Below are 23,375 nucleotides of genomic sequence, written 5' to 3' on the forward strand. Positions count from 1 at the left end.
TGTTCCCATTCCCACTCCACTGCTCCCTTACAGAGGACCAGGAAGCCAGGAAAGGGAAGCGTTCATGGGTCTAAGTATTTTGGAAAGAAGTTTTGGGGGAAGATGCAAACAGTGCAGCACGGCTTTTAAAAAACCAAATTCCAAACTTGCATATTGCTAAATGAATTCTTGCTGAACTAGAAGGCCTACTCCAGATGCGGCCTGAACACTGAGCCAACTTTCTTTCTATTCCGTTATTATTCTGTGTGTGTGGCTGATATGATATGAACTCCTTTGACACAGATGGATTGTTTTTTCTGGGATGCATCTAAGAGGCGAAGCCTCCTTTTCAAAGCTGTCTACCTGGGTCACCCAAAAGTAGAGCTGACCCCAAGCGAGGGCCCAGCAATTCTCACTTCAAGCATCATCAAGCTGATGAGGGCAGCAGGAAGAGGCTAGCTGCATCTCAGACAGGGGTGAGGGGAGCTTTAATCATAAGCACTCAGAGGATCAGGGAGGAAACAGCTACTCCCAGTGGCAGAGCGACCATACATAACATCACAGGAGAAGCAGGCAGAAGCCAATGGGATTTAACTCCCAAGGGAAGTCACTTCAAGAATGCCAGTGCAGACATTACTTGTAGCTCCTTACAAAGCCATTCACAGAGGTATTAGATCAGCAAAGTCAATGAAACAAAGACAGAGGTGACCGACACGAGATGCAGTTAATGGAGATGAGCATTTTCAGAACATGGCTTCACGGACTGGTTAGAAATGGCCAGTGAGATGCAGGATACGCGGGTGTCATGTGTGGCCCCCGGATGCAGCAGGGTTGGCAAAGTGATCACAAGGACGTGAAGAGAAGCCCCAGATAAACATGAAGGCAAAGCAGCTTGTTTCTTACCGCTTCATCCTCGGTAGGCTTGAAAATACAAAGTTACACTTAGTGGGAAGCCACGGCACACACAAGGTCACAAGTCACGAACACAAGACTACCGACTGCTTCTTGGGGAGGACTGTTCGTGTTAGGTGGGCCTGGGAGGCAGGTCTCCTCAGCATACACAGACAGCAAAACCAGCAGGATTTAGAGTGTTAAGACACGTATTTTTAAAAAGCACTCCAACCCTTGCATTTTCTTTTTTAAAAAGTCATAGTGAAAGTGGTCAATCAGACTGAAAAGCCCAGTTATCTGGGTCCTCAACTCCTATTGTTTGCTTTAAAAGGAATATAATGAATAGAAGAGATTCAAAAGTTCAGAGGCTTTGTGGCATGAGTGGTTAGGCAAGGAGACTGGGATTTCAAAAACGGAACTTGGAGGTGGTGGTGTGGGAAAAGACTAGCTTAGCCTTACTATTTTTCACCCTCCCTATAAAAAGCAGGTAAAAATTTAAAGGTTCAAATAAAGTATCTGTGACAAGAGTACATCAGTGGAACAGGACTTCAAAAGTACCAGTTCCAATTGGGTTACAATTCCAGTTGGAACCATCCTTGGAGGGGCAAGGGATGAGCAAGCCACCTAGGTGGACTGTGCCTCTGGTAATAAGGGCCGGGAAGCTGGGTCTACTCTGCCTCGGGGCCCAGGAGGGCAGCTAGGAACTGTGATCTGCATGCAGTTCGGAATGTAAGACGCCGAACAACAGACACAACGAAACTGCCGTGGGCTCTGCAGGCGACACCTGGAGTTCAGATCAGGGGCCCACTGGGAAAAGCTGTGGTGCCCTGGAGGGCCAGAAGACAGGCTGACCATTAGTATTAGGATTTTCTTTTTCAAGGAGAAGACTGGAGTGAGGCCGTTTAGGGACGCAAGACTAGGGCTGACCCCAGGTGGAAGGAGAGGAAGCCCCGCCACTGGATCTTACCTCTTCTGCATCTTCTGAATGGGTGGAGAGCTGGTCATGCTGAATAATCTCAGCATCCTCCTCTGTCGGTCCGTTGCCCACCCTGATCCCACCAAAGTTGAGAGTTCCCTACACATATGAACAGAAAGAGTAGAATTTGCCTGGGCTTTCATGTGACATTCTGTGAGGTGGGGAAGGGCAATGGTTAGTACATACAAACCTCAGAAAAGCATATATTCTAACAACAAAAACAAAACTCGCTGATCAAACAGCTGAGTGAAGACAAACCACTGTTCCCACCACAACCACCAGCACCCCAGCCCAGCCCCATCTACGTTCACCACCTCGTCCAGATGGGAGGAAATACACAGTTCTGCCTGCTGCACTGAGGAATGCCAACCCTGCCTCGGTCAGTGCTAATTGAGAATCCCACTCGACTGGAAAAGCTTAATACGAACAGACTCTCACACCAACACCAACTGTAGGTCTAAAGCCTTCAGTGACCTCAGTTTTTCTGGAACTGAACTAAAGAGTAGACTTTCTAAGAGGGAGGGGAGCCAAACGGCATGGTGACTGTAACCTAGCCTGACAAGCTTTCCACAGGAGCCCCAAGAGTTCCAGCAGTCTCTCCCAGCAATATACTGAGTCTCTGCTCAGCAGCAAAGAACTTCCTAGGTCAGGGAAGGAAAAAAGGCTTAGTGTACATTGGCGTGTGGCTAGAGAATATTGAGTTTAAATAAAGAAAAAAGGCTCCTTTCCTTCAACGGCGCACCCGGAGTATGAAAACAACTCCTTCACAGGCACGTGGCACAAGCTGGTGGCCTGTCTTCTTTTCCTCACTGCCCAGGCATAGCGCTCGGCAGGGTCTCCAGAACCAGAATTTCTACGTCAAACTGATATGGGAAGGCTTGGGTTTATTGAGGCAAAAGGGCTCTTTGGGTACAAAAACCAGACAGAACTGGGACTAAGTCTGACTGCTACCAATTAGTGCTGACCTCCCTCAGAGTGGAAGGAGCTAAGAAACAGCCTCTAGATCCTTTCCATATCATTTCTGTCTGCGGAGCCAAACAACGCAAGAGATGGAAGACTGCTTTCCTGCAAAATGGCCTCTGGGCCAGCAGCACAAACAATGTCAGCAGGTTTGGTCAACTGCCCTGAGCTTCCTGCTCGCACCCTCATCTTCTCCTGGTTACTGACCACCAGACCCCATTGCTTGACAAATTCTCTCTTCTAGCAGTGGTTCTCATGTACTGGTGGGAGAACCAGTTGCATCAGAATACCTTGAAAGCTGCATTTCAATAAATAGAGATTCTCAAATACTACTCCCTGAAAGTATAAATTTAGTAGGTCTGGGGTAGGGCCTAGAAAATCTATAATTAAAAAATATTTCCAGCCCTGGCCAGTTGGCTCAGCAGTAGAGTGTTGGCCTGGCATGTGGAGTCCTGAGTTTGATTCCTGGTCAGGACACACAGAAGAAGTGACCATCTGTTTCTATACCTCTCCTCCTTCTCTTACTCTTTCTCTTCTCCTCCTGCAGCCATGGCTCGAATGGTTTGAGCAAGTTGGCCCTGGAGGCTGAGGATGACTCCATGGCCTCGCCTCAGGTGCAAAAATAGCTTGTTGCTCAGCAACAGAGCAGCAGCCCCAGATAGGCAGAGCATCGCCCCATAAGGGGCTGGCCAGGTGGATCCCAGTCGGGTGCATGCGGGAGTCTGTCTCCCTGCCTCTCCGCCTCTCACTTAATAACAAAAAATTTTTCTCTAAGTACAAGCTGTATAATCAGTTTGATTGTTGATCAAAATTGAAAATGTATGCACACACAAAAAGAGTGCACGCACCCTGTAAGTCTCAGCAATCTCACCTGCTGCTGGGGATTTGCTTGTGCAATTTAATTGAGAAAAGGATGTTCCCTGCATTATATTTGTAATAGCAAAGAATTGGGAACAACAGATGTATCCATTAGTAAGAAAATGATTATATAACTTTAGCATGCCCAACAGAATGGTCTGTGGAATGCTAGACAACTATACAAAAGTAAGTATCACTATGAAACAGTCTCCAAGATACACTAAAGTTTTAATAACCTAGTAAATCAAGGGGCAGAATAGTGCTACAATTTAAACACAATTCCTAACGTGTTTTAAACATACATACTGCTCACAAAAATTAGGGGATCAGGGAACGGGGAGATACTCCAGTACTTTCAGCCTTTTGTATAGTGCATTTTCACCAATGAAATAAAAGTTAGTTTTGCATCTCATTTGCATAATCAAACAAGTTTTTGTCATTTGCTTTTCTGATGTTCTTGTTTAATACAAAGAAATCAAATGCTTCTTTTTTTAACCACTTCATATTCATTTTGAAATATCCCATAATTTTTGTGAGCAGTGTATTTGTTCATCCACATACACACTTATATAAATAGATAAGATATATGCTGACCTACACAGAAAAAATTTAGAGGCAAATGCTGTTAATAATAGAGTTGCAGAGAAGGGTGTAGTAAGATGAGCAGAAAGAAGAGCACATGGAAAGAATGTCAATAAATGGGTAGTATGTACTTTAAGGGTTTCCTAAAGAACAAAAAATTCTCATAGGAAGAGAGAAGTCCCTACTTGGAAACAGTATTAAGTAGCAATATTAAAAAGTCTTCTGATCCAAAATATCTGTCCTCGTAGACTAGTTCTAGAAGGATGATCACAGGAGTTTTCTAAGTTTAAAATGATCAGAAACACCTACTAAAGGAAATGATTACCCATCTAAATATGTTACTTCCTTTTAAAGGAGTATGATGCTACTAGAACACAGTACATGAGTAATTACTACTGGTGAGACTTAAAAATGTTCTAGATTCATTACCTAAAGTAGATTAGACTAGTTTGATATTAGGACATTGCAAGATTTTGGTTAAGAGATGTTTTTAAGGACAAATACTGAAATGTTTAACATTCAAAGTGCTGATGCTGAATCATATTAATATTGGAAGAAGAAAAGATCAGAATGGAAGCTGACTCTGGCTATTCCACCAGATGCACAGTGCACACAACACACGGGCAGAGTGGAGCTCTCACTGAACAGCTCAGGATGGAGGGCTTCTAAGCCTCTCACAAAAAAGTAGGCACATATAAGCCTCCACGGGAAAGGGAGTCAGTCACAGCTAAAGTGGGCCAAATGCCCAAGCATCATTCTGAAGCAGAACTTTAAGCGTCAGGAAATCAATTCAAGAATCACAGAGATGTTCTTATACCATGCTGAAAAATCACCCAATACATGGTCACAAAATACAGACATGAAAGTGGATGAGTCCAAGAGCTGCCACCTTGGATTAAGATGATGGGACCCGGAGAGGGTACAACAGCCACTTTGCTTCCATAAACATGACTGTACTTACATAGTTGAATGGAACCTAGTAGACCAGTGATGATGTCAGAACCTACTCATAAGAGGTGGAAACCTTCTGTCATCTCAGTGAGTAACAAGGACATACTTCCCAAGAGCACACATGTCCCATGCTCTCAATATAGTTAAAAAGAATTCTGCTGCACTGTTTGCCACCTCTTTAAACAAAATGTGATGGTTTGTTGGTTTAAATTCACTCACTGTTGCAGCCGCTGCTGCCTCTAGTCCCTGTTGGCTCGGGGTTGGGCTGACTGGGGCCTCCACGGGTTGCCCTTCCTGATAGTGAATGGAAGAAAAGAGGAAGGGAGGAGGAAGCGGAAGAGGGAACGAGTGAAAGGGGAGACGAATGCAGGGTACATGGAAGGATGAAGATGGTCAGAGAAGGGAGAGGGAGGGGCTTGTAACTCAGCTGCTCTGCAACAGGAGCAATACTAACAGCTGTATGAGTCATGCAAAAGGGCTTTCGGGTGTTACCAGGCAGTGTGGTAAGTGAGCATTACTGCATGGCCAGAAATGAACATCTGGCGACTTATGTGCGTGTATGTATAGAACTCATATGCATTCAGATGCACACGTTCATTAAGTAAACATGAGTATGTATGCCGCTCTTTAAAAAGAAGAGAAATAAAACAACAACATGCTTCAAACCAAATCTTTTTACCGGATGTTTTGGTTGGTGAAAGTATCATGGTCTTATTTCAAAAGAAAATATCTCAGCGTCAGCGCTGTGGTTGCCCAGGAAACCACACGAGTGGGTTCACCTGGCGGCAGCTCTTGCAGCCTTGTTGTATCTGATGCTGCATCTAGACAGGCCCAGACGTGGATTTTGCTGAGCGCAGCATGAGCAAAACATAACCAGGAAAGGTAAAAACTTATGACTTATTCTCTATACCGAGCCACTCAAAGTTGAATCCAGATGCCTGGGCAGCAAAAACATGATTATTTGATTTCAGCAGGTTCAGTGCTCATGCTGGGATATGACACAATGCATTTTAGAAGTATACAGACTTATGCCTAATTCATTGGCTCCAATGAGGAGTTGCCTTGATCTTAAAAATATATATACTTAGTAACTTTCAGCAACAGAAAAACACCTACCAAATGTTTTCTCCTCAAATACTGATGGCGAAGGACCAGTGGTTTAAACAGTAGCATCCAGGGAACACACAGCAACGCAACCACAACCAGGAAACACTGAATTCCTTTCTGCAAAAAAGGACGAGGCACATCCCATTAATCAAACGTGGAGTTTCCAACTACAGCACCAATTACCCCCAGAACCGTACTTTCTGACTGACCTGTAAATAATGCTATCCAGTTTCTTAAAATAATTAGCAGATGTGGAAAAGCCCAGGAATTGTCCCATAGGATGAGAGTTATTATTCTACCTTTTCGGGATACAGAAATGACAGTAGATCCGCCCAAGTAAGGAGGATGGCTTCAGTTTAGATGTGGATGTATAAATTAAAAACCAAATTCTACAGAATGGGCTTTTTAAAGTTTTTTTTCAGGATAACACAAACATCCAACTTCCATAACCACCTGACAGTCCACTTCTCGGTTGACGCACCTGTCCAGAATATAGCATTGACTTATGAATGTCCTCATAGGAAAAGAGGAACATATTTATGAAATGGATCAGAAGGCTTGGTGCTTTCTCAGATGTATGAGCGTCATAGGCTGTCCACTTGTAAAAAATAAGGATAACCAAGTAGCCAAACAAAGAGGACATGAAGATTATTTGTGGAATAAACCCAAAGTAAATATTCAGGGGCTTCCTGAAATACCTAAAAAGGAACAGAGAAAAAAATGTGAAAAGTGAAGAGACCCAGGGTCACCCCTACCTAATTCAAGTGGAATCCTCAAGAGATTTTTTTCCTAACACTCCCTCAAATCTGTCTTTACCACTTTAAGAAGCAATAGCCAGAGCACTGGAGGTGACAGATACAAGCAGGATTAACTATGACTTCCAAACTTTTGGATCTTGAACAGCTCCAGTACCGTCGTCCCCACCATGCTTTCATGAAGAGTTTGGAAAATCTAGTACATTCCAAGACACAGTTCATAATTTTATGTGAATTAAACATCAAGGAAAAAAAGTAACTCACTCATTTTGATGAAATTACACAAGATTCTCTCAAAGATATTTACTGTAATTAAGAAACTAATATTAGAGCATTGTCCTGATGTGCATAGGTTGCTATTCAATTCCTGATCAGGACACATACAGAAACAGATTGATGTTTCTGTCTCTCTCTCTCTCTCAAATCGATAAATAAAATTTAAAAAGAAAAAAGAACATGCAATTTCTTAAAGGCACTTACTTAACGCAGAGCAGGGTTCTGAGTTACTAATCCCTCCCCAAAGATGTCATGAATTCCTCAGGCACAGCATTATCTAAACTACGCACATTCTTATGACAGAAACAGAGTGACTCACGTATGGTTGAAAAGGCTCAGGCTGACTCCAAACATCATGTGGATGACACCAAGGATAACAGACATCTTCATCTTAAAGGAGTTGAGGAAGGTCAGTTTATTGGTAGCAATGTTCCAAATCTGTCACAACCCAAGAAAACAAAATAGTATGACAAAGAGTGCTCAAATGGAAAAATAGTCACCCATTTTAAAAAGTAGTTTTTAAAAAATTATGGAAAATTCTAAACATATACTTAAGTGGAGAGAAGAGCGTAACAAACAACTCCCACATACTCATCACTTAGCCTCAGCAATCGCTACCCACTTATCAACTCTTGGTCAGCCTTGTTTCATCATATCCCCAGCCCGCTCCCCACCTCCATATTATTTTGAAGCAAAATCCGGATATCATATTATTTTTAAAAATTGATTTTAGAGAGAAAGGAGAGAGAGAAACATTGATTTGTTTTCCACTTATTTATGCATTCATTGGTTGATTCTTGTATGTGACCTGACCAGGAATCGAACCAGCAACTTTGGCATATGGGGATGACACCCTAACCAACTGGTCTAACTGACCGGGGCCAGATATTATATCATTTTACCTATAAATATTTCAGTGTCTATCTCTAAAAGGTAAGGACTCACTTAAAAAAATATGACCACAATATGATTATCACTTCCAAAAGTATTAACAAGGTTTCTTTAATATCATGAACTACATAGTGAATATTCAAATTTTCCTGATTGTGTCCAAATACTTTTTTTTTTAATTTTTTTTTTCTTTCTTTCATTTTTCTGAAGCTGGAAACAGGGAGAGACAGTCAGACAGACTCCCGCATGCGCCCGACCGGGATCCACCCGGCACGCCCACCAGGGGCGACGCTCTGCCCATCCTGGGCGTCGCCATGTTGCGACCAGAGCCACTCTAGCGCCTGAGGCAGAGGCCACAGAGCCATCCCCAGCGCTCGGGCCATCTTTGCTCCAATGGAGTCTTGGCTGCGGGAGGGGAAGAGAGAGACAGAGAGGAAAGCGCGGCGGAGGGGTGGAGAAGCAAATGGGCGCTTCTCCTGTGTGCCCTGGCCGGGAATCGAACCCGGGTCCTCCGCACACTAGGCCGACGCTCTACCGCTGAGCCAACCGGCCAGGGCCCAAATACTTTTAATACCTCATTTATTCAAAGCAGGGTCCAGATAAGGTTTATATACTGTGATCATTTTTACAGCTCTTAAGTGTCTAATCTATAGGTTCTCCCTCCTGTTCTATTTTCTTTTAAGATTTTATTTATTGATTTTACAGAGAGAAGAAAGAGGGTTGAGGGTAGTGAGAAGTATCAACTCATAGTTGCTTCACTTCAGTTGTTCACTGATCACTTGCTGTATGTGCCTTGACCAGGCAAGCCCAGGTGACTTTTGAACTGGTGACTTCAGCATTCCAGGTTGACGCTTTATCCACTGCGCCACCACAGGCCAGGCCAGCTCTCCTTTTTTATACCTTCTCGTGTATTTGTTGAAGAAATTGGGTCAGTTATCTGTAGATGTTCCCACAATCTGTGTTTTGCTGATCACGTCCCTATGCTGCTGTTGGTCCATCTACTTTTAAATAGTAATTGCCTTCAGCTTTGTCCCTAAGGCGTGAATGCCTGTAATATTTTCCTGACAGTTCTTCTGCCACCACTTGGCCATCAGTTCACATTTCCTAAATTATGACTCTGACGTAGTCATTCTGCTGAGCCCAAACCTCCCCCGAACTCTCACCACCATCTCTAGGCTAGAGTATAAAATCTATAGCCTGAGAAGCCAGATCTTCTACCACCTAGCTTGGCATCCTTTTTTTCCTGAACTGGCCTCTTCGTGGAGGGCTAATCCTCGGAGACCTCTAACCTGAAAACATGTGACTGGTTCTCTCTCCAGCCCCCTCTCACCTGAAATTCGTCTCTACCTCCAACTGCCTGCTGGACATTTCTGCCTGGGTGTCCCACAGGCACTTCAAACTCAACATCTACCCGGTAAGCATCAAATGAAACATCTGCAAAAAAACTCTGTAACTACAGACACTGTATAAATGTGAGGTAATATTATTACAAGATTCCAAACTACTTGAGGGCAGGAATTATGTCTTAAGGTTCTATGTTTCCCCCAGCAGGCACTATGCTTTGCAGACAATAGAGATTTAATAAACATGTTAAATGCATATGTGAAATGTTATTAAACCTATCCAAGCCTCAGTTTCCATTTCTGTATAACAGGACCAGCATCAGCTACCTGATAGACTGATTGAGGATAAATCAGATATGCTGAAGCCACAGTAAGCATTTTAGTAACATTCACGTCTCCAATAATTAAAATAATAAACTCTGTATCTCCCCACCTCTGTTTTTGCAAATACTTCTCTTCACCTATAACAATCTAAAATATTATTCATTTAATTTTTATTTATTGATTTCAGTGAGAGAGGAAGGGAAAGGGAGACGGAGAGGGAGAGAGAGAAGAACATCCATCTGTTCCTATATGTGCCCTGACCCGGGATGAAACCCACAACAACCTCTGTGCTTTTGGGACAACGTTCTAACCAACCAAGCTATCCAGCCAGGGCGAAAAAATATAAGTATATATATTTAAAGATTTTATTTGTTGATTTTACAGAGAGGAGAGAGAGAGGTGGGGGGAACAAGAAGTATCAACTCACAGTTGCTTCACATTAGTTGTTCACTGATTTGCTTGCCGTATGTGCCTTGACCAGGCAGGCAAACCTATGGTTTCAAATTGGCAACCTCAGCGTTCCAGGTTGACACTTTATCCAGTGCACCACCACAGGACAGGTCAGGGCTGAAATATTTTTAAAGGCCAGACTAATTCCCATTTTAATAAGAAACCTTAATCTTTCTGGCCCATAATGATGTTCTTCTCCTGGAATTTTATAATCCTTGCTGACTAAGGCTTATTCTTCAGTTCCCCCTACACTTTTCTTAAGCACACAATGCAAAAGATTTGAGCACACTTTATTTGCCTAAGTATTTGAAAAAATAATTAAATTCTGGAATAAGTTCTTTTAAGTATATAAAAATAAGAATGGAAATCTAAACCCACAGGGAAGAGCTATTTCTGGTTTGTTAAGACATCTGTGAAAAAGAAAAACCAAAGTAAGGTAAATAAATTAAACTGGGAGGGAGTGTTGGAAATCGGTCTCCCAGAAGCAGTATTATCAGCTGCCTCTGAAGCAAGCAGCGCAGGGAAAGTTACTCTGGCTCCCCAAGGCACCTGGGTCTTTTCTGGCTTTAAAGTGCATTGGATAGATAAACCAAGGTTTTCCAAAAACAGGTCAACTAAAAATCAAGTAACTATTTCTCTTCACTTTCATTTTCTCACTTTAGGGTCCTAGTGTAAAATTTTCGTGTTAGCCATACAGGAAAGAAGTGTTCTTACTGGATCGATGCCAAAAGGGTATGGTCCACCAAAAACCCCAGGGACAGCTGGGTTCAGCTGCAGCACACGGTTCCCCAGAAGCGTCTCGTCCCTGCCGTGTTAGGAGAAAAGTTGCATTTATTTTTTATCAACAGAGGGGAAGTACTGGGGTCCAGAAACTGATCCCAGAAGAAACTACTACAGCTATCTTGTCTCTACAATAAAAACTAGGGCCTAGCATCTGCGATGAGAAAGTATCAGAGATAACAACACACACACACACACACACACACACACACACAGATAACCAAGTAGGGAATTTGGAGGATCTACTTTTGATTTATAAAAGAATCAATGTGCCAAATTAGTTCTCAGTTCCTTAAGACTACTGAATAAGTTTCTCAGGCTGAAGCATAAGTAAGAGGAAACACGGCACATTCTTCTGAAACAGACATTCCCAGCTAGCTCCTAAAGAAGTAGTAATTTACTACTTGTCTGGAAAGTCAAAGCTGAATATAAAAGGAATAAACTTTGATTTTTAGCTTCTTTTGCAACTTACGTCCAATTTTCTAAAGTGAACATTGGCCGTACGCTCCAAGACGACCCGAAGATATTAAGAGACTTGGAAAAGCAGTCGTTGTAGATGAGGCCAGTGTAGGTGGAAAACACACCCATCAACAGGATAATGTACCGTCCGCTGAACACAGTGCTAAACATCTGGGAACCGGAAGGAAGAGAGAAGTCAATGAAACCGACTGACTGTAGCTGATGTTGTGACAATGTTATTTAGAATACCCCCTTCTAGAACCCTCCTCTCACACCACTTCACCCCAGCCTGGGTCAGAGAGCTTGAAGACCAAAATACAATCCAAGCAAGAAATTCACTTCCACAGCACATGGCCTCTTAAGGGTTAGAATAAATGTAAAGTCTCTATAAATTCACGGTAAAGCTTCCAGATCATAATTTTCATAATGAATGCTTGAGAAATCACAAAGTTCCAGTCTACTGCAGACGTAACTTAAACATTACCTCATTCTCATTCTTCTGGGAGAGGATCCGGCTCTCCCTTAACACCATCCACACAGCAAACAGGGTCATCAAAATGCCATGGCCAAAGTCCCCAAACATCACAGCAAATAGGAAAGGGAAAGTGATGATAGTATATGGAGCTATAAAGAAATCAAAGGATGTCAGATGGGTACCAGTCTTATTGGGGTGATCACTTTGTAAGGTGTATAAATGTCTAATCCCCACATTGTGCACCTGAAACTAATATAATGTGTATGTCAATTATAATTTAAAAATTAGTAAAATTTTTAAAAAGGAGGGAAAAGACAAAGCACAGAAAACCCCAACTCCCAACATATCACATTCCTCTCCATACACGGATCAGAGTGACGTGACTTATTCCCACGCTGTAGGCCAGATGGACTTGCAGAGAAAACCTTCCCTGGCACCCTACACCCTCCCAAAGTGGCGCCGATGGCATCTGAGCCACTGCTAGCATTTTAAACAAAGAACACAGGAAGCGAAAGTTTCGCCCCAGCATTGGCAACTGTGTGGTTTATTCTTTCAGTCCTTTTTCCCAAGCCCTGGGACTCCACTCAGCAGTGCCAGCTTCCCCCTGCGCAGCAGCCACATCCCAGCTGAGAGAAGCTGCTGGGTAAGGGGAGGAAGCCCAGGACCCGGAGCAAAGCGGGGCCCGCAGAGGCTCCAGCTGAAAATGCATTCCTGACTCTGGCTTTAATAAGTAACTCTCCAAACAGAAGAGAAAGCTGCTTTGTGCCTAACATGGTCAATAATTGCTATATTTTCTCTAACCTGGAACTGGGAAGCCATTTTAAAATGTCAGAGAGCTTGGAAAAAAACTTTTTGCTTAAAACAGTTCCTACCAATGGTGTGCAAGAGAAAGCCAGGTGTTTTTGTGGGGTTTTTTATTTTATATTTATTGATTTTAGCGAGAGAAGAAGGGAGAGAGGAGTGAGAGGGAGAGGGAAAGACAGGAACATCGATCTGTTCCTGTATGTGCCCTGTCTGGGGGACGATGATCCAACCAACTAAGCCATCTGGCCAGAGCATAAAACCAGGTGTTTTATTTATTTATTTATTTATTTATTTATTTATTTATTTATTTTACAGAGACAGAGAGAGTCAGAGAGAGGGATAGATAGGGACAGACAGACAGGAACAGAGAGATGAGAAGTATCAATCATTAGTTTTTCATTGCGCGTTGTGACACCTTAGTTGTTCATTGATTGCTTTCTCATATGTGCCTTGACCGTGGGGCTATAGCAGACTGAGTAACCCTTTGCTCAAGCCACGACCTTGGGTCCAAGCTGGTGAGCTTTGCTCAAAACAGATGAGCCCATGCTCAAGCTGGTGACCTCGGGGTCTCGAGCCTGGGTCCTCAGCATCCCAGTCCGACGATTTATCCACTGCGCCACTGCTTGGTCAGGCAAAACCAGGTATTTTATAGCTATGAGGTTACACAGAAGAATCTAATCTACTGAGCTCATTCCTATAAAACCACCTCATTTGCATGCATGTGCGTGTGTGTATATAAGATTTTTCTCCCTCTGAAGGGAACCTGAATGAGATAACGTCTATAATTCTTTCAAAATTTAATAATAAAATTGTTAATTATAACTTCTGCATCATAATCAACAAAGTTCTCCAAAGAACCCGCTCTGCAAAGCCACAGAACAGGAGTGCCTCCTGACCACAAGTGGGCACCTCTTTACAGGAATTACACTGCAGCTGAGCTTAGCATGTTTAGTTTTAAGCCAGTTGTTCGACAGCATTTAAAGTGAGGCATTAAGAGATACAACAAACAAAATATAAAACCTTTAGAGGGGAACGACTCAAGCTTTTTTACCTGGATTTATCTCTCGGTAAGTTCCAATTCCGTAAGCATCTACTATGTTCTGAAAGCCATGTGTGAACTTGTTTGTTTTGTTATAGGTTGGGGGAGTCTGGTTTGTCTGCATCCTGTTCAAAATGGAGGGCACCGTGGAACCACTGTGCTCCTGGGAAACATTAAGCACATACATCAAAATTAGTCTGTCCTCCTAAATGTGGTGGTGGGGACGCAGGTGTATATATTTATCAAAACCCATCGAACGGTACACATAAAATGTATTTTGTTTTATGTAAATTATATCTCAATCTTTCTCAGTCTTTGGGAAAACTGAAGCTGGGTATAAAATTTACAATGAAAGATTTAAATTAAGTCTTGGGAAGAAAACCCTGCTATGGAAGAACACTTACTTCTAAAATGTGTAACTAAAGAAAACATGGAACTTCTTTCCCTGGAGACACTCTCACCTGTCTTTCTAGGACTCTCACTGTTTTCTCCTATCTGTGGAGAAAGCAAAGTGTATTCTCTGACTCCTCCACCACCTGCTCTAAACGCCCTAATCACCTATAATCTAGCTGAGCGCACTTACTCAAAGTGACTGCTGGTCACCTGATCAAAGTCCCTGACTTGAGATCTTCCTCTTCTTGGGTGAAAATCTTGATTCCTTAGGAGTCCCCTCCTGCTCATAACCATGTTTTTTACGTCTCTTTGCTGGCTTTTCCTCCTCCACCTTCCAAAACACTGCAGGTCCAATCTTTACCTTCCTCACTTTCTCTCTTGTAGGTCTCATTCCTATCTACCCTCACAAATCCCACGTCTTTCATCCTGCCTTTTCTATTGAGAACCTGTCCCATATTCTGCTTGACAAGTCTGTGTGGATTTCCATCCAGCCCCTTGATGTGAATGAAACTGAACTTACTATCTTTCCCCTAATTTTCTCTTGCTGAACTTTTACTTCTATTAATGGAATCGCTATTCTACTGGCCAAACAGCTTTGGTGCCTCAGAAGCATTTACTTTATTTTCCATGCATTCCCCGCTGCCCCCACATTGCTAGAAACCAACTATACCTCCCTGATTCTTCTTTCAGAACGTCTCACAAATTCATCATTTCCTTTTCCCATTGTCAATTCTTATCCCAAGGGCCCTTGTGCCTTACTACCCGGTTTAAAATAACCTTCTGACTCCCACCTACAGACTCTATCTACTTCCCAATCCAACCAAGATGCTATCAAACAGATAATTCTTTTAAAACTTGGCTTTGTTCACCTCCTTTCACTGCTAATAACTTCCAATGCTTCTCTATTTCCTCTGGAATGACATGCAAATCCTCTTACCTGGGATTTTTTTTTTTAATTTTTATTTATTTATTCATTTTAGAGAGGAGAGAGAGAGGGAGAGAGAGAGAAAGAGAGAGAGAGAGAGAAGGGGGGAGGAGCTGGAAGCATCAACTCCCATATGTGCCTTGACCAGGCAAGCCCAGGGTTTCGAACCGGCGACCTCAGCATTCTAGGTCGATGCTTTATCCACTGCGCCACCACAGGTCAGGCTCCTCTTACCTGGGATTTAAAAACCTTTCTCAATCAGGTTCCAATCTACTTTATCAGGTTGACATCCTAGTCTTTTGGCTCACCCGTTACAATTCTTGCTCTTGCCCAACCAAGCATGGTGGTATTGCATTCCCTGCCTTTGTCCATGTTTTCTTATCATTGTTGATAGACATCTTACCCTTTCTTCAAAGCCCCAACGCCACCTTCTTCTTGAAGCTTTTGTCCAATCACTTTAGTTGGAAAGGCTGGCACCCTCTCTCCATACACATTTACCACTCTCAGCACAGGCTCTTATATGTTTGCATGTCAGCCTGTCCAAGCAAATCCTAAGATACTTGAGGGCTTATTTTTTTACATCTCCGCCTAGATTAGTGCCTTGGACAGAGCAGTAGTTCTAACTACTAAGTGGGTCTCCCAGGGTTATTCTACAGAAGAGTCTAATGGAGAGGGAGTGTGGATCAGGAAACTGCCATTCTGGTCATGAGCTACCCTGAAGAATCCTGGCTATAAGATTAAGTCATTTAATCTTTTCAGAACTGCAATTTCCATATTTGACAAATGTATTGTCAAGGTGCAAGATAAGCATAAAAGAATTCCGAAAGTAAAAATGCCATAAAAGTATAATTAATTAACGTTACTGTTGATTAGAGGCTACACCGCTAGCTGTCAGGGACTCACCGTGCCCCTTCTGAGTGCAAACTGGATGGAGTCTAGGTCAGTGACCGGGCACCAGACCTCTGCAATCAGACACTTCTGCGTCACGTCTATGTTGCACAGGTTCAGGGTGTGGTAGATGGCCTTCATCTTCCGCACTTTGATGAACCAGACACGGATGTTCTTTGCAGCAGCCTGCAGAACCCTCTGGCGGTGATCCTCTGTTTGGTTCAAAACCTTTGGGAGAGAAAGGGACAAGGGAGGAACCCTTCTAACACCAGTCCGAAATCTCAGGATATGAATGGCAAGGTGGCACGGCTTTCTGAGAAGGGTTGCTGGGGATCTGTTTTTTTAATTCCTTTGACTAGAATGCTTTTTTTTTTTTTTTTTGCCAAATCACAAGAAATTAGAATTCTAGTTACTAACATTCACTTTTATTTAGTTTTAAGCTCAAGGGAAACCTGAGAAAATGCTTCTTACCTTTTCCCTATACATTTAATCTTACCACCAAATCTATGGCAGAGCGCTGTAAGCCACTGGCTTTTTTTTTTTTTTTGTATTTTTCTGAAGCTGGAAATGGGGACAGACAGACTCCCGCATGCGCCTGACCGGGATCCACCCGGCACGCCCACCAGGGGCGACACTCTGCCCACCAGGGGCGACACTCTGCCCACCAGGGGACGACGCTCCGCCCCTCCAGGGCGTCGCCCTGCCACGACCAGAGCCACTCTAGCGCCTGGGGCAGAGGCCAAGGAGCCATCCCCAGCGCCCAGGCCATCTTTGCTCCAATGGAGCCTTGGCTGCGGGAGGGGAAGAGAGAGACAGAGAGGAAGGAGGGGGGGGGTGGAGCAAATGGGCGCCTCTCCTATGTGCCCTGGCCGGGAATTGAACCCGGATCCCCCGCACGCCAGGCCGACGCTCTACCGCTGAGCCAACCGGCCAGGGCCGCCACTGGCTTTTACTTGCATCATTACAAGAGCGGTGACTTTCCAGGTGGAGCCTGTAACGCTAACTCAAAGAAGACAGCATCACAGGCCCAGGTGCTGACAAGCAACAAAGCCATGCTGGAGAACAGCAAGCTGCGGAATCCACGGAGCATGAGCCACCATCGGGAACGATGGGAGAGGCGGTGCTAACACTACCTGCCTGTGCCACAGAGACCCCCTAACAGGACACAGGAGACACTGGGGTCAGCAGCAGACACTTCAGAGGGATTTGGATTGCCACATGCCCCGGTCACCCGGGGCAGATCAGGCTCATCTTCCTGCCGGGCTTGGGGAAACGCTTCAGTGCCAACCCTCTGGAGGCCGGTACAGATTTCCCTGAGAGGAATCCTACTGCCAAGACGAGAGTGGGAGAAGGGTGCAGGGACACTTTACACCCTACTGCCTTATTTATTTATTTTACATTTCACTTTATTTAAGATTTTATTTATTCATTTTTAGAAAGGAGAGAGAAAGAGAAAAGAGGGAAGGAGCAGGAAGCACCAATTCCCATATGTGCTTTGACCAGGCAAGCCCAGGGTTTCGAACCAGTGACCCAACATTCCAGGTCAACGTTTTATCCACCACAGGTGAGGCCCCTACTATCTTATTTATTACCAAATATTTAGGATTTTAATAGCAGAAAAGAGGCTAAGGCAAAATTAGGCAAGCAACCCACCACTCATATTTCTGCATAAAAATCTGTCTTAACTCTCTACTTCTTTGAAGAGGAAAATGCTGTATACCAGGGGTCCCCAAACTGCAGCCCCCTGAGACCATTTATCCGGCCCCCGCCGCACTTCCGGAAGGAGCACCTCTTTCATTGGTGGTCAGTGAAAGGAGCACATTGACCATCTCACTAGTCAAAAGCAGGTCCATAGTTCCCATTGAAATACTGGTCAGTTTGTTGATTTAAATTTACTTGTTCTTTATTTTAAATATTGTATTTGTTCCCGTTTTGTTTTTTTATTTTAAAATAAGATATGTGCAGCGTGCACAGGGATTTGTTCATAGTTTTTTTTATAGTCCGGCCCTCCAACGGTCTGAGGGACAGTGAACTGGCCCCCTGTGTAAAAAGTTTGGGGACCCCTGCTGTATACTGATCATTTTAACACAAGTCTCCATCATAGTTCCTCAGGTCAGTTCTGAAAAGCAGCAGTAACTATTCCCTGAAAAACTGTCTTGGGCAATAGAATGTGACTTCCACAGAGAGGCTTAAAAAAAAGCCACAGTATACTAGGAGACTAAAGGGATGAAGACTATACATCACTGAGACTAAAGGGACGAAGTTACTTTTTCTCCTTCTGGCTGTTGTTAATTTCACAATAACTATTATAACATCTGGAAGAATGCTAAGCAAACCTGCAAGCAATGTTCTATTTGCTTTTTTCTTTCCCTGTTCCCCACCCCCACATCTCACTCCTTGGTGATTCAATCCTTTTTTAAAGTTTCAGTTCATACAGCTGGGTTGCACATGTTCTTTAAAAATCTACCCCTAGCCTGACCTGTGGTGGCGCAGTGGATCAAGCATCAACCTGGAATGCTGAGGTCGCTGGTTCAAAACTCTAGGCTTGCCCGGTCAAGGCACATATGGAAGTTGATGCTTCCTGCTCCTCCCCCTTCTCTCTCTCTCTCTCTCTGTCTCTCTTCTCTAAAATTAAAAAAAAAAATCTGCCCCTAAACCTGGGAGGGGATAAGACAGTCCTAGAACCCAGAAGGGACTAATATGGCCTATCTCCCACCAGCAGTTGTGGTTAAACAGATAAGATGTCTCAAAGGAACTGGCAGTAGTCAAGTTGGTGGGTCACATACAATACGGGTTGGAAGGAAAAACGAGGGAGTTGACATGGGAATTATAATATATTTCTGACAATTTTGCCACTACTGGAAAGAAATGCTTTTGGGCTTGCTATGTTTATTAGTGTTTCAAGGGGTCCTCATCACATTCTTTCAACAGGAAACAAAGCTCCAACTGGCCACCCCTTTCCTTCCCCATACACACAAATCATGACTCCATCCTTAGAACACTGTGGCAGTCGTGGTGTGCGTACACCACACGTTGCGATTTGGTAAAAATCTAACGCAGTCTCTTGTTGGGTATAAGAGTTACACCAGGGCCCTGGCTGGTTGGCTCAGTGGTAGAGCGTTGGCCTGGTGTGCGGAAGTCCCAGGTTCGATTCCCGGCCAGGGCACACAAGAGAAGCGCCCATCTGCTTCTCCACCCCTCCCCCTCTCCTTCCTCTCTGTCTCTCTCTTCCCCTCCTGCAGCCAAGGCTCCATTGGAGCAAAGATGGCCCAGGCGCTGGGGGTGGCTCCATGGCCTCTGCCTCAGGTGCTAGAATGGCTCTGGTTGCAACAGAGCGACGCCCCCTGGTGGGCGTGCCGGGTGGATCCTGGTCCGGCGCATGCGGGAGTCTGTCTGACTGCCTCCCCATTTCCAACTTCAGAAAAATACAAAAAAAAAAAAAAAAAAAAAGAGTTACACCAGGATGCTGTGGGCAGACTGTGTGGTTAATATCCAGGTGGCCAGAGGGATACCCGCCCAGCTGTGGAGGATGGCTCTGGAGTAGACTGTGTGTGGGAGGGCAGAACTGACTTTGTACATACTTCTGTATCATCTGATTTGCTTTTCTTAACTAAGCATACTTTTTAAATTTATTATAAAAAATATGACTCATGATGAGGAGAATTAAACCCTCTAAGCAGGAATGATTTCAAATGCATAGCATTCCTGTCTCATTTGATGATGATTAATGCTATTTTTAAGTCACTCCTTAAAATTCTCTCCAGCTCTCAAAGGGAGGTATTTTGATTTTTTTTTTTTTTTTGTATCCTGAGTAGCTGCCGGTGGCTAATAAATTGTTTGTGTTTCAAGGAAGGAGATGGATCTTCTATTTCAATATTTCACAAAAACAAATTTCCTCTAGCCCTCTTCGTACCATTTGGAGGTCATCAATCCTGGTATTGACTCCAGAAGCCATTTCCTTCCTCTCCTGGGGTGTCTCAGGGCAGGGATAGAGTGAGGCCCGGAATCTGGAATGTACAGATGCAGCCTAAGAAACATGGAAATACCTTAACCTAGCCAATTGACATCATCTAGAAAGCAATCCGAATGTACTAGAAGGACCAAAAAATTAGTTTGGACTGATGCAGTAATCAACAATAAATATTTATGGAGAGTGGCCTATAGATAGAGCAGTAACATTTGAACTATCTATTAAATTCTCTTAGATTAAAACACAAAAACTGGTAATACAAGTTAGAGTAGAAAAATGGCACAGAAGAAAGATCTGATGGGCAGAATTTCAGACAAGTTTAAGGGCGCAGTGCCTATGGCACACTGTGGGTGTGTGGCCCCATTGTCCCAGAACAATGCAGCATTTATAAATCATGAATCCTAATTACTTTTTTTCAACAAGAGGAAATTGTTTTGACGGTACTTTAAAAACGGAATTTGGGCCGTTTTTAATTATTTAGAATAGCCCAACATTAGGAGATGAAATGCTCACCATGTCAAGGTAAACTAAAAGGGCTGTGTTTCTCTATTCTGCATTCGAAGGCTTGAAAGAGTTCGGCAGCATGGCTGCACCCTGGGGGAGCACTTTTCTCTTACCCTTCGCAGATTTTCTTGACTCTGTTTTTCAGCTGATCACCTTGGAAGAAAATGATGAACACGGACTTGTGCACATAGTCGCCCTAGGCACCGAACAGAAAACCGAGAATTCAGACTTCTAACCTGGAAGGAAACTTCTTAAATAGCTTACTTTCTTGGTGATACAGGAACAACAAAAATCCTTTCCGGCAGCCCTGTCCTTTAACTACTATCCTCCATCTATTTCTTACGCATCACTATAAGAACATTTGCCCTGTAATACTAAATCACAAAACAAGTTCTGTATTTGTTTATAAACTCAACTAGGGGCTTGACACAGACTCTGAGATGATTTTCCTCTTCATGCAATTTAGCCCTATTTACCAATTCTACTTTATTTGTTTTTAATTTTTAAATTTTTATTTTTTTATTAAGTGAGAGGCAGGGAGACAGAGACAGACTCTTGCATTCACCCCTACCAGGATCCATCCGGTAATCCCCCTACTGGGCAATGCTCTGCCCATCTGGGACCACTGCTTCGTTGCTTGGCAACCGAGTTATTTTTAGCACCTGAAGCGATGCCATGGAGCCATACTCAGCACTGGGCCAACCTGCTCAAACCATTTGAGCCATGGCTGTGGGAGGGGGAGGGGGGTGTAGAGAAGCAGATGGTTGCTTCCCCTGTGTGCCCTGACCAGGAATCAAACCCACGACTTCCACACACCAGGCCGATGCTTTACCACTGAGAAAACTGGCCAGGGCCACAATTCTATTTTATTATTTTATTTTTTTAATGTTTGTTTTATTGATTTTAGAGGACAGAGAAAGAGAGACAGAAACATCAATCTGTTACTGTATGTGACCTGACCAGGTATCGAACTGGCAACTTCTGTGCTTTCGGACAATGCTCTAATCAACTGAGCCATCTGGCCAGGGCTACCAATTCCACGGTAAATCTTATGTTGCCTGAATGCCATAACTGCAGAAGAAAGAGAAGAAAGTCATTCCTGTCTGTTCCCATACTTAGAAATTCCCAGATAAAGGCAACTGGATAACTACAAGAAACAGTACTGTAGCTAGGAGAATGTTGATGTAGAATTTCATGATCCATGTTGAGTTAGACTTTAGGGAGCAGAGTAGAAGACAAGCCATTTCAAATACCAAGTTTATACTTGAAATCTCACACAGGACTAAAAGGAAAGGTGAGAAAAATACGCTATATTGGCTTTTCACCAGGACTGTCTCTGGATGCCTGTATTTTTTCATATTCCTACGGAGCTTTTAAAATAGAAAACAAGCAAATAAAACTCTAGAAGGATAAAAGGGGATGAGGAGTGAAGAATATAAGGCTTGCCCTGGCTGGGTAGCTCAATTGGTTAGAGCGTCATCCTGATATGCCAAGGCTGCCAGTTCGATCCCTGGTTAGGCCACATACAAGAATCAACCAATGAATGTGTAAGTAAGTAAAGAACAAACCCATGTTTCTCTCTCTCTCTCCTTTTCTCTTTAATTCTTTAAGTCAATCAATAATTTTTTTAAAAAAAGAAGAAAAACAGGAAGGGAGGGAGGGAGGGAGGGAGGGAGGGAGGGAGGGAGGAAGGAAGGAAGGAAGGAAGGAAGGAAGGAAGGAAGGAAGGAAGGAAGGAAGGAAGGAAGGAAGGAAGGAAAAGAAGGCTCAAGTTTCTGAATTTCCTAAATCCTCTAGGGATAAACTGGTGCACATTGTTGGTGCAGCTGCTCTGCTATAGCTATGCAGGCATGCAGACCCCAATTCTTTCCGCAATTTGATGATAAAATGGTTTCTGTTGCCCAGAAACTTGGCTGGACATTTCTGAGAACAGGTTCACATTAGGTGTGCTGCACACTGAACAGCCTTCAGCTAGACTGTAAAACTGCTCCTCTGGATAAGGGGGACTCACTGTAACTTAAGTGTCACCACATTCACCCCTCAATTCTAAGATGAAAGTCCTATACTGGCGCTGGCTGGCTGGCTCAGCAGTAGACTGGTGGCCTAGCGTGTGAAGCATTGGCCTGGTATGTGGATGTCCTGGGTTTGATTCCCGGTCAGGGCATACATGAGAAGCAACCATCTGCTTCTCCACCCTTCTCTCTCCCCCTTTTCTCTTTCTCTCTCTTCCCCTCCTGCAGCAATGGCTTGACTTGTTCGAGCACATTACCCCGGGGGGCTGAGGATGGCTCTGTGCAGCCTCTGCCTTAGGCGCTAAAAATAACTCAGTTGCAAGCATGGCCCAGATGGGGTTTTCCAGGTGGGTTTTGGTCATGGCGCATGTGGGAGTCTGTCTCTCTCTCTCCATCTCTCCTCCTCTCACTTGGACAAGAAGGGAAACAAGAAGAAGTTATATAGCAGTGGTCCCCAACCTCTGGGCTGCGGACTGGTACTGGTCTGTGGGCCATTTGGTACCGGTCCGCAGAGAAAGAATAAATAACTTACATTATTTCTGTTTTATTTATATTTAAGTCTGAACGATGTTTTATTTTTTAAAAATGACCAGATTCCCTCTGTTACATCTGTCTAAGACTCTTATCTTGACGCTTGTCTCGTAAGTTTGACAATTGTATTTTAAAATACCACAGTTTTTACGCCGGTCACATAATTTTATTTTGTGCATTTATCCGTCTCATCCTAAAGGCCGGTCCGTGAAAATATTTTCTGACATTACACCGGTCCGTGGCCCAAAAAAG

At 43.6% G+C, this 23,375-nt stretch overlaps 1 protein-coding gene across 6 annotated transcripts in view; it reads right to left on the minus strand.

The window, feature by feature from the left end:
• ATP6V0A1 (ATPase H+ transporting V0 subunit a1) overlaps window positions 1–23,375 on the minus strand; it is a 57,548-nt gene that overhangs the window by 12,447 nt on the left and 21,726 nt on the right. For 4 of the 6 annotated variants that reach the window (XR_010729538.1, XM_066263589.1, XM_066263586.1 and 1 more), the window contains exons 8-19: window positions 20,694–20,776; window positions 20,020–20,113; window positions 16,122–16,334; window positions 13,913–14,063; window positions 12,067–12,206; window positions 11,596–11,753; window positions 11,058–11,148; window positions 7,655–7,773; window positions 6,786–7,002; window positions 6,314–6,421; window positions 1,838–1,945; window positions 883–900 (exon numbers count right to left, since the gene is read on the minus strand). Coding sequence is in view for 5 of the 6 variants with exons in the window: in XM_066263589.1 (XP_066119686.1) it covers window positions 883–900; window positions 1,838–1,945; window positions 6,314–6,421; window positions 6,786–7,002; window positions 7,655–7,773; window positions 11,058–11,148; window positions 11,596–11,753; window positions 12,067–12,206; window positions 13,913–14,063; window positions 16,122–16,334; window positions 20,020–20,113; window positions 20,694–20,776 (1,500 nt within the window). In the remaining variant the exon portion in view is untranslated. The remainder of the gene's footprint in view (window positions 1–882; window positions 901–1,837; window positions 1,946–6,313; window positions 6,422–6,785; window positions 7,003–7,654; window positions 7,774–11,057; window positions 11,149–11,595; window positions 11,754–12,066; window positions 12,207–13,912; window positions 14,064–16,121; window positions 16,335–20,019; window positions 20,114–20,693; window positions 20,777–23,375) is intronic. The other 2 variants (XM_066263590.1, XM_066263588.1) reach the window with 1 other exon arrangement.

The sequence above is a fragment of the Saccopteryx bilineata genome, chromosome 2 (assembly GCF_036850765.1).
Source record: "Saccopteryx bilineata isolate mSacBil1 chromosome 2, mSacBil1_pri_phased_curated, whole genome shotgun sequence".
In the NCBI taxonomy this organism is placed as follows: domain Eukaryota; kingdom Metazoa; phylum Chordata; class Mammalia; order Chiroptera; family Emballonuridae; genus Saccopteryx; species Saccopteryx bilineata.